This window comes from Lasioglossum baleicum, chromosome 8, assembly GCF_051020765.1.
Source record: "Lasioglossum baleicum chromosome 8, iyLasBale1, whole genome shotgun sequence".
In the NCBI taxonomy this organism is placed as follows: Eukaryota; Metazoa; Arthropoda; class Insecta; order Hymenoptera; family Halictidae; genus Lasioglossum; species Lasioglossum baleicum.
In genome coordinates, this window is record NC_134936.1 from 6,412,385 (window position 1) to 6,424,438 (window position 12,054).

General features: G+C 36.5%; 1 protein-coding gene and 1 long non-coding RNA gene across 4 annotated transcripts in view; one reads left to right on the forward strand and one right to left on the reverse strand.

Annotated features, from left to right (window-relative positions):
• The window catches only part of LOC143211318 (potassium voltage-gated channel protein Shaw), a 163,043-nt gene that overhangs the window by 105,387 nt on the left and 45,602 nt on the right, over positions 1 to 12,054 (forward strand). The window contains exon 3 of one of the 3 annotated variants that reach the window (XM_076428846.1): positions 1,912 to 1,956. The exons of the other annotated variants lie outside the window; for them this stretch is intronic. Coding sequence (XP_076284961.1) covers positions 1,912 to 1,956 — 45 coding nt within the window. The remainder of the gene's footprint in view (positions 1 to 1,911; positions 1,957 to 12,054) is intronic. 3 annotated transcript variants of the gene reach the window in all.
• Positions 5,050 to 12,054, reverse strand: part of LOC143211323 (uncharacterized) — an 86,512-nt gene continuing 79,507 nt past the window's right edge. Inside the window, exons 2-3 of the long non-coding RNA XR_013009434.1 lie at positions 5,815 to 5,944; positions 5,050 to 5,741 (exon numbers count right to left, since the gene is read on the reverse strand). This is a non-coding gene — a long non-coding RNA (uncharacterized LOC143211323). The remainder of the gene's footprint in view (positions 5,742 to 5,814; positions 5,945 to 12,054) is intronic.

Below are 12,054 nucleotides of genomic sequence, written 5' to 3' on the forward strand. Positions count from 1 at the left end.
TTACAATTATGACTTTCGACAATTTTCAAAAAATGTTGGCATATAAAATACAACAGAATTTAGGACGATTCTAATTCATTTAAGATCTAAAAAGGCTATTACCAAAAAAAGCTATTATCCGCAGTCTGGTAATAACATTCTTGAATTTTTTAAAATATTTTTCTAATCTGCAGACTAGACATCACTTTGCTAGCTAGACAACATGCTGATTTGAACGATGTAAAAGATAATTCGTTAACTAATACTTGAACACGTGTTTTTCATTTGCAATGATTCATATTTGGAGTATGAAAACAGCCCTCAAAGTAGAGGGTAATACGAATAATCAAAATAATAAAGCAATACATTTTCTTCGACTATGTGGTTGTGAATGGGTATTTTAATGACAAACGAAAGTTTCAGAAAAAAATTCGGGTAAACTTTACTTTACCGGACTCAAAATTTGTGCGTTTGTTCTATAAAGTATGATGTATTTGGTATGTAATCCAGTAGATTTGTACCCAGGCCCGCTGCAGATCGAAGTTTCGATCCTGTAGGATCAATGATTCAGGAGTTATGCTTGCTTAAAGTTGATCAATCTGCAGTGTTTTTGACAGGTAAGGGCACCGCCATATTGGTTTGTAGTGACGATCGCGAGCCGCTAGATGGCAGCACGGGCACACAGTAATATCGTTAAAATAGAGAAAATATCTCAGAAAATGTTGGAGAAGAAATATCGTGGAAAATATTTACAAAAACCTAACCCAGACCAGTTAACACTTTACCTACCGGAAGCCTATTAATGGGATTTTCAATAATTGTGCTGTGCCAAAGGAAAATACTTTCATATTGCAATCTTAAATGAAACTATTAGATGACGTTATCGAGGGTGACTAGTTAGTTCACAATGAAAATTGCTGTTGCTATTGAAGGTTCCATTAAAAAGTGTTTAGCCATGTACCATAGATTTTTCAAAATTATGCAATAATCACCAGTCGGTAATGTGTTAAAACGCAACATCGTGTCCATGTATATATTCAGCATTAACGCGTGTCCGTGCTGCCATCTAGCGGTTCTGCTCGCTAAGCGGCGCCCTTACCTGTCAAAAACACTGAAAAATGCACAGCTTTTTAAGCAAGCATAACTCCTGAACCTTTGATCCTAGAGGATCGAAACTTCGAAGTGCAACCGCTCCGGGTACAAATCTACTTGATTACACACCAAACACATCATAATTTATAGGAGAAAGGCACAAATTTTAAGACCGGTAAAGTAAAGAGCAGCCAAAAATTCATTTGTTTAAGCATTTTGAAAATATTTAAATTTCATTCGTTACTTCTCTTACTAATTGTTGACCTATTTCACACACAACATGTATGATCCATCAATCAAAATAGAGGATGCGTGTTTTCGGAATTTTTTGTTTTTTACTATTTAATAATCATTTTCGCAGGGTACGGCCGAATAACATGTAGAAGCGGACACGATACGATCACTTGTGAAAGAAACGAGTAACAAATGTAGAATAAAATTTGTCCATCCAAGGCTTAGTTTTCGAAAAAATCGAAGTTGAAAATTCGCTGAGCCGTATGCTATTATTGTACGCTAATATGTATTGTATGCTATTGTTGTATGCTATTACATTTTGTTTTTGTGAACAATGTTTATACACGGCATTTGAAAGCTACGGCAACTTCAGCTAAATTTTATTTTTTGTCAATAACAGAGAATTAGCAATATTTCCAGCAATTTTTGTGACAATAAAATTGAATTAAATATGGTACATGCTTGATTACCCAGTACAATAAAGCCAAACTACAGAGAGATGATAGTGAAGTGCGCGTGTCCCTGGCGAATATTTATCGTCCATTTTTTCGAAAACAAAGCCTCGTACGAAAACATTTTAATTTACACTCGATTTTTTTTATGTAGAATCGCTCGCTTTCCGGTCGTACCACCATTTACCGACCACCCTGCGTATGTATGCTGTAGATAACAGATTTATATTTGCTGTTGATAACAGATATTTCTCTTCATTGTATATTCTACGTTTCTTCATTTGGTCTATATTACGTAAACAATTTTATACAATTTATAAATCTATGTTTTGAGCAATATTACTGTGTTAGTAAATGCTTCGCGGAATACTATACAAAAATATTCATGGAAACAAATGACTATGACTCACAATAACAAATAGACAGTGGATCTTTGTGCAAAATAAAAATTTATTTATTTTCCTTATTAGTACAGTTTAACAAGACCGTTTTTATTTTTTTTATTATTGAAATTATAAAGATGTTCCTATTAGAAATTGTTCAATAAATTTCTTCATTCGAGCACTTACTGTTATAAAAATTGTGAAACATCTAAATAAATTCAGTCTTGTAGTTTTTATAAAACAATATAATACATTTTGCACCGGGTACAGTTAGTGTTAATAGGTTGAAAATAATATAACAGTATTGTGAAATTCTTCTAATAATTTTAATGTTTCAAATTACATTTACTCATTTTTGTCATAAATGCATCACATCCGCTGTCTAGTAATGAATAATAAGTAGACCGTAAAAATTAACGTTCCTTCCGACACTGCTTCACACTACACTTGTGATACTACCACCTTTGGCTATTGAAAAACAACTTGTAACATATATAACACAGTATTATAGTTCAAAATACTGTAGAAGTTTATGTTACCATCTACAAATACTTTCCTTCGCATGAGATGGAAAAATATTGTATATTTGATCATTATTATTAAGTAGTACAAACCAAATAATTCCGAAAATACGTATCTCTTGTTTTGGTTGGTAGAACACACAGACACACGAGTTCGAAGAAAATGGATGACAACTTAAGTACTTAAGTATGGATCATTGAAAATAAAAAAAAAACATATGTTATAAGAGAAACATTTTAAACGTATTATGTTGTATTTCCGGAAACTCGTCGGATGGTTAGCACAATATAAACAAATACCTCGTACAATACTTAAATGTTTAGTAATTGATTAGATACGAACATTATTTAATAATGTAAACAATATTTGGAATAATGGCACAGTAATGTACAAAAGGTGACTCCGAGTCACCACTCGAGTGCTAATAAATACATTTTGTACAAATTGTTTTTAAGGTTTAATTGTAAGGTTCAAGGTCGAACCAATATCACCCGATTACAAGTCTTTGAATTCGTCTTTTTATCGATTACAAGATAAAACTAGAAAAAATGTAGATTCGCCTTAATTAAATTCAAGGTGACCTTGATATCTCAGACAATATCAGATCTGCAATGACGTAACTGCATCCACCCGATGAGTCTCTCAAAATATAACGTGATTCGTTCAAAACGTATTTGGTACGAGTTATTTCAGATGTTGGCTTTTATTAACTCACCCTGTATTCAATTCGAGTACTATACAGGGTGTGCCCGAACATGTGTAAAGTAGAGCAAGGACTCATTTAGGACATTAATATAATATCAAATTATGCAGACAAAGGCTGCTCTCTACTTTACCGGACTCAAAATTTCTGCTTTGCTCCTAGAAATTATGACGTATTTGGTATGTAATCCAGTAGATTTGTACCCGGGGCGGCAGATCGAAGTTTCGATCCTGCAGGATCAATGGTTCAGGAGTTATGCTTGCTTAAAGTTGAGTAATCTGCAGTGTTTTTGACAGGTTAGGGCGCCGCCAGATTGGTTTGTAGTGACGGACGCGCGCCGCTTACCTTGCCGCCCCCCTATCGACCTAATCACCAACCAACTACCACCTAGCGGGTCCAATATGGCGGCGCCCTTATTTGTCAAAAACACTGCAGATTGATCAACTTTGAGCAAGCATAACTCTTGAACCATTAATCTTACAGGATCGAATTTTCGATCTGCAGCCGCCCCGGATACAAATCTACTGGATTACATACCAAATACATCATAATTTATAGAAGAAAGGCACAAATTTTGAGTCCGGTAAAGTAAAGTTTACCCCAGAAAAACAAGGTCGTATCTGAAACATGTTTGTAAAGGGTCATCCAAATCTTACGCGTAGATGTCAGCACCGGTGTCGCCAGATTAAGGCTTGTTTTCCACTATATCCTTTCCCTTCTACCTTCCCCTTACGTATCACCATGTCACGTGACTATTCCAGTATACTATACAGTATACTATAGTACAGTATACTATACTATACTATACCAGTAACCATACTCTTAATTCCCCTCAGTGTCTGGCGACACTGGTCAGTATAAATCTTTACACGTCATGTATCTTCAAATGGCTTAAGACGTTAACAATCCATTTTGTTCGACACGTACAGCGGACAAAAGTAAGTTTAAACACCTTTGCATAGTGATAATGTTAACAACTATATACATAGTACACATTTGTCGATAGTTCTCCCAATTGCTGTGAATACGTTGACTTTAATTAACATCGGTGTCCTTAATTGCACAGATGAATAAGTACAATAGAATTGATTCGGGCCGTTTATCTTTTGGCAAGATATCGATCCCAAGGACACTTCGAGGTGACATCTAATTTTTTCGAGGAAAAACAATTTGAGAATTCAAGTGCCCACCGCAAACCCCAGTCTTTTTTCAAATTAAGACGACGATATTTTTTCGCAACAGGAAAATCTCTGTCCCCTCTTCTTTTCGGGTACCAACCCACCCTATCATAAACTCTCGGCCCACTCAAGAACAATGTCAAGTCGAATGCGTATCTTCATCCGCAACACGTTGAAAGCAGAGTTGGGCAAATTCTAGTCACAATTATGATTATTGAGTAATAACTTCATAAACTCTACAAAGGTGACTAATAATTAATGACTAAGTAAATACTTGAGCGTGACTATGAGTAATTACTACATAAGTATTTGAGCGTAATGACTAATGAATAATGACTAAATTTTTATTAAGGATGAATATTGACTACTGACTACAATGGCAGAACTAATGACTAAATACGCAATCAGAATTTCACTATGACTAATGACTAAAAATGGTTATAAGTTAAAAGAAGGCAAATAAATATCCTATTAGTTTATAAACATACAAAATACAGATTGTGACACGTTTGGTCACTGCAAATTCCGATATAGTTTAAGTATACATATTAATGTATACTAATCGTACAATAGTGACTGATGACTCTTTAATCATTTAAACTAACTAATGATTAATCATAAGTAATAAGTAATAACTAACGATTACTTAGAGCTGTGACTAACTAGTGCCATGTAGTTATGACTAACTAATCAAAAAGTTTTGACTAACTTTTTTAAGTATTGACTAACAATTTTTGCCCGACTCTGGTCGAAAGTCGCCCCGTGTCATTGTGTTATATCGAAAGAAAGCTTTATCTCGATCCCATTCAAAATCTCTGGACTATTTTAGATGAGCAAGTTCCCCTAAGTACTCGTACTAACAAAGAAAACATTTTGAAAATGCTCGAGAACTTTCTTACAAGATGAACCAATACTTAAGCATTGAAGTTATTCGTAAATTAGAGAAATTCTAATGATTGTAACCCTGAAGATAATCTTACGGCAAGGGGTTAATCGCGAGTTACCAAATAGGATTAGCTGTACTTACACTGTAAGATGTAATCAGACTCTCCAGAATTGTCTGCCCACACTACCTTCCCCTTCTACGCCGTCATTCCCCCATGCTTCCGTCAAGGCCGGGTCACGTGTGACATAATGTGACGTGACTAATTCGGTAGTAGCAGAAAGAGACTGGCTGTAGTAGACAGCAACCGAGATCCTAGAAAGTAATAAAAGGAACAAAACGTTCGAATATTAACGTTGTGATCCGAAAACTGTAGAATTAAACTTACTTTCGTCCGCCCAGTAAAGATTTGTTTCATTGTTTTCGATGAGCTATCAATTTTGCATCCCCTTTTGTGGTTTCCTTGCTTCCATTAGTGTATAAGACGTAACAGACAGCAACCGCGCGCGCGCGAGGTCCTACAAGGTAATAAAACGAACAAAATGTGAGCATATCGAAATTGTGATCAGAAAACTGTAAAATTAAACTTACTTACGTCCGCCCAGTAAAGATTTGGGGTAAACTTTACTTTACCGGACTCAAAATTTGTGCCTTTCTCCTATAAATTATTATGTATTTGGTATGTAATCCACTAGATTTGTACCCAGGGCGGCTGCAGATCGAAATTTTGATCCTGTAGGATCAATGGTTCAGGAATTATGCTTGCTTAAAGTTGAGCAATCTGCATTGTTTTTGACAGGTAAGGGCGACGTCACACAGTGGGACCTTCCGTCCAAATCGGAGACAAAATCAAAGAAATTTCGATAGAAATGAGGTAGAGCGATGAAATTTTTTTTAAATTGAAGCTGAAACTTGGCAGAATATGGGAAAAATAGGGAGATTATGGTACGTACGTTTTATAACCTCGAGAAAATTCGTTAAACTTTCACAATTTCAAGAAAATTGCGGTTTTTTCAATACCACGTGCGGAAAAAATATTTTTTTAACATGCTGCACATCATTTCCTGTAGATTTTTTCACACTGATTTCAAATCTGGTCTCAAAATTTGTCTACGACCTCAGGATTTTGCAAGAAATCGATTTTTGTGAACACAACAAATGTAATCATTTTTTCGTTGAAATGATTTGATAACATGATTACATTTGTTGTGTTCACAATAATCGATTTCTTGCAAAATCCTGAGGTCGTAGACAAATTTTGAGACCAGATTTGAAATCAGTGTGAAAAAATCTACAGGAAATGATGTGTGGCATGTTAAAAAAAAATGTTTCCGCACGTGGTATTGAAAAACCCGCAATATTCTTGAACTTGCGAAAGATTAACGAATTTTCTCAAGGTTATAAAACGTTCGTACCACAATCTCCATATTTTTCCCATATTCTGCCAAGTTTCAGTTATAATCTAAAAAAATTTCGTCGCTCTACCTCATTTCTATCGAAGTTCTTTGATTTTGTCTCCGATTTGGACGAAAGGTCCCACTGTGCGCCGTATGTGTTTGTAGTGACGACCGCTAGCCGCTTATCTTGCAGCCCCCCCCCCGACCTAATCACCAACCAACTACCACCTAGCGGCTCCAATATGGCAGCGCCCTTACCTGTCAAAAACACTGAAAAATGTTCAACTTTAAACAAACATAGCTCCTGATCCAATGATCCTACAGGATCGAAACTTCGATCTGCAGCCGCCCCGGGTACAAATCTACTTGATTACATACCAAATAAATCATAATTTGTAGGATAAAGGCACAAATTTTGAGTCCGGTGAAGTAAAGAGCAGTGAAGATTTGTTTCATTGTTTTAGATAAACAATCAATTTTGCATCCCCTTTTGTAGTTTCCTTGCTTTCATTAGTGTATAAGACGTAGATATGTATAAAGAAATCGTAGCTGCTTTAAATTGAAATGAAGTCTCAGTTTGTAAACTTTGTGGTACATTCAGCGACAATAAGACTCTATACAAAACCATACAAATCTCTGTTATGGGAAATACGTTGTACAGTGTTATTGTTTAATAACTAGACGGCGGATCTTCATGTATTTATCAAGAAATTTTGACTGGGTGGTTTATAAAACCGTGAAGGATTAGAAAAATCGAAGAATATTGTTATGATGTTTTCAACGTAAAAAATCTGTTATGCGATAAAATGAATTTTTATTTAATTCTTGCTGCCCACATTCGTTGCAAAACATTTTTATTTTGCATAAAGATCCGCAGTCTATTAATAAGTATATAAATTACGACAATAAAACCAATAAAAGTAAATCATGGTTTCTTAGACAATACTATAAAACAATGTAATACAATGTTTCATAGTATTTTGTGAAAAAGCTTAATACGAATGCTTCATCTGTATTATTTGTTGACAGTGTGTACAGCCATTTTTATTGTTCATAACTTCCAACATTTACAACGGTCTTTTTGTTATAGATTTATGCTGCTTTTCAAATTATTTTCTGATTTTTCAATGTCCCTACATTAAGACTTATTTTCTGTAGAGTATGCTTATTTAGCTAACAGCCCTCAGGTTTTTTATAACATTTAGGTCGGCGGATCTTACGGACCATGTGGTAGAATAACTTACTAGAGTTATGCTAACTTACTAACTTCACTAGAATTCTCTGCTTTTGATAGCCACTTTATTATCTTAATTTCTGTAAAGCTTCGTTATGGTGATAAAAAATAAACTTTGATTCGACTGTATTTTGTTCGTACTCGACCAACTGCTTGTTAACGATGTCCTATATGTATTACACCCTTCACTTTGAAGGTCACATGAAGGTCAACGTATCGCACATCGTTGAATTTGTTTTTTAAACACCTATACGAACTGTTCTAATAACTATTTAAACATTCGTTTGTCCGCCACTGTATTGAATACTTTCGTTCACCAATTAGTTCGCACAACGGAGATTCTAACGTACTCGTAACCCTTTGCACTCTGAATAATTTTAACTCGACAATTAAATATTCCTTCAACCTAGAATATTTCCATTCATAGACAGCGGGCCTTTCTTACATCTACTCGTTTTTGTCATACATGCATAAACTCGAAGAATATAACCGAATGTACCAGAATGTACCACAATGTACTAGAATGTACCAGAATGTACCAGAATGTACTAGAATATATACTAGAATATTGTATACTAGAATATATACTAAAATATATACTTGAATATACAGGCTGTCCCAAAATTCGTGAAAATCCCGAAAGGGGGTGGTTCCTGAGACCATTTCAAGCGACATGTTCCTTTGCAAAAATGTTATCCGCGGCTTTGTTTAGGAGTTATTAACGATAAACACGGACCAATCAGAGCGCGACCTAGACGCGAGTTGCCACAGTCGGCCAATCGACAGTCAGTCGACATCGAGTAGTGCCAACTCGCGTCTAGGTCGCGCTCTGATTGGTCCGTGTTTATCGTTAATAACTCCTAAACAAAGCCGCGGATAACATTTTTGCAAAGGAAAATGTCGCTTGAAATGGTCTCAGGAACCACCCCCTTTCAGGATTTTCACGAATTTTGGGACACCCTGTATACTAGAATATATACTAGAATATACATATACTAGAATATACATATACTAGATAATACATGCTAGAATATACAACAATATACAAAAATATACAAGAATACTCAAGAATATACAACAATATACAAAAATATACAAGAATACTCAAGAATATACAACAATATACAAAAATATACAAGAATACTCAAGAATACACAAGAATATATACAAGAATATACAAGAATATTCCATAATATACAAGAATATATAGTACAGCATTTGTGGTTCGAAAAAAAGAGGTTACCTGAAAAGTTTTCCGGGAGTTTTGAAAATGGGTAATTTTATAGATTTCGATGCGCTCTTTCCGAATTTCAACTTTGCCACCTCGTATCTTTGCCGCTCGCGCCGCCATATTGGAAAAATGGCGCCTAATAGCAGTTTTTTGACAATATCTCCTTTCCGACTCATTTTACGATAAAAACATTTACATACAAAATTAAACTAGAGAAAATTTCCTACAATTTATGTAATAACAATTTTTTTTTTTTAAATCAATGGATTTGGCGTACGAGCGCCGCAAAGTGTACTTCAACATGCGCGTTATGGCTAAAAAATTCATTTCATTTTACCACCTTGAGGTAGAGTGAGCAGCGCGTTTTTTTTATCGTAGTGTCCCCAGTAGGCCTAATTCACATGCAATGCACAATTCCGAAATTTAGCGCGATCTTCTTCGCTTTGCTAAAAAAAGCAAAAATCAAAAATTTTTTTTTAATTTTTTATTATGTAGCCCATCATATCAAACAACTTTTGTAGGAACACTTTTTTAATAACGACAACGTCGTCTGAGATATCCTGCTTATCTCATTTCACCAGGACAACCTGTATATGTATTGAATTATGTACATTTTGAAAATTTCACCATGTTTATGTTACGAGCCAGGGCCGTGAGCAGCTTGAGTGGCCGGCGAGGTGTTTATGCGCAAGGAATAAGATTTTAATTTGTTAGTAAGTGCGCGGACGAACCCAATGCGTAATTGGGGAGTCGCTAGGAATTGAAGATTGCGAGGACGAGCCTGATACGATTGTCAGGGAGAATCTGGGAATGGAGTTAAACGCAGACGAACCTGATACGATTGTCAGGGAGCCGCTAGGTTGGATAAATCTCTGGTTGGACGATTTTGGTAGGAATTGTTAGTGGGCCTCGTAACAAGTATAATCTAATTGATACAATCCGAGCGGTTAGATTGTATCGTGTGGGAACGTTCAATTATTCGATTAGGATATAGGAACGATAACGATGGGTTTAGTGAGTTTACACGAATTTACCCCAAAGAACACAAATATATACAGGGTGTCTCAAAACTCGTGAAAATCCCGAAAGGGGGTGGTTCCTGAGACCATTCTAAGAGACATTTTCCTTTGCACCAATGTCAACTGCGGCTTTGTTTAGGAGTTATTAACGAAAAACACGGACCAATCAGAGCGCGCCCTGGCCCGGCACGCCAAGCCGCGCCGGCAAGCGAGTGTCGCGGTACGCCGTGACATCGCATCGTGACGGCGCGGCGGCCCAGGGCGCGCTATGATTGGTCCGTGTTTTTCGTTAATAACTCCTAAACAAAGCCGCAGTTGACTTTGGTGCAAAGGAAAATGTCTCTTAGAATGGTCTCAGGAACCACCCCCTTTCGGGATTTTCACTTGTTTTGGGACACCCTGTATATACAGGGTGTCCCAAAACCCCTTCGACTCCGGGAAATGGGAGGTTCCTTAGGTCATTTGAAGCAACATTTTCCTTTGCACCAATGTCAGCCGGGGCTTTGTTTAGGAGTTATTAACGAAAAACACGGACCAATCACAGCGCGACCTAGACGCGCGATGGCACGTTCAGCCCGGAGCGCCGGGAGACGAGCGTGGTGTAACGCCGCGATGCCGTAACGAACAAGAGTTTCTCGAGATTATGTGAATCCTCCCCGATTTGGATGAGCTTTGGATATGTTGTCAAGACCATGATTCTGAACAACATTTCCCTTTACAGTTTTTGTCGGCCGGCTTTAGTTTACGAGATACATAATTGTAAAAACTTGTCATTGTAATTCGATCGATGTACTATCTTCTACCCGATTTGGATGAGCTTTGGATATGTTGTCAAGACCATGATTCTGAACAACATTACCCTTTACAGTTTTTGTCGGTCGGAAGAACTTTACTTGTCAATTCATATGGGTGGATCTCTTTACCCGACTTACGGCAACTTTACCCGAACGAGGGAAGAAGCAGAAACTAATTGTATTAAAAACTCACTTATTCAGCCGTAAATCCATTTGATGCTTCGAAAGGTGTGTCACTGGGTCACTCGGTGACGAACTGCACAGATGTCTTCAGGTATACGACAGTACCGAAAGCTAAGGGACGTACGGCCAGGTCGACGAACTGCACAGCCGCTGGTAGAAGGCCTAAGGGATGCGCGGTCAAGTCGACGATCCAGAATTTCACTTTCACTTTCGAATCGATAAATAATTCGTATGTTTATTTCACACAGATGCCTTGAAATTTTTCCACACTCACAATCACTGTTCACATTTGTCAACACATAGTTATGCACTAATAATAATTGCTTAAACTAATTAAACGATTATTTAATCCAACCACTAGACTGCGGATCTTTATGTAAAATGAAAGTTAGCTGCCGCTATTACAAGGGACAGGAGCCAGACAGATATTTGATTCTTACTGTGATCATTTTAAGAAGTTGAAAATTATACAATGGTGTTTTGAAATTATTTTAATCTCTCTACTGTATTAAAATGCACCTACTCATGTTTGCTACAAATGCATGAAATCCGCAGTCTAGTAATTGCATTCCCTGATTGTTGTGATTTGTGCAGCAGGACACGGATATGGCAATTATTATTAGTGCATAACTATGTGTTGACAAATGTGAACAGTGATTGTGAGTGTGGAAAAATTTCAAGGCATCTGTGTGAAATAAACATACGAATTATTTATCGATTCGAAAGTGAAAGTGAAATTCTGGATCGTCGACTTGACCGCGCATCCCTTA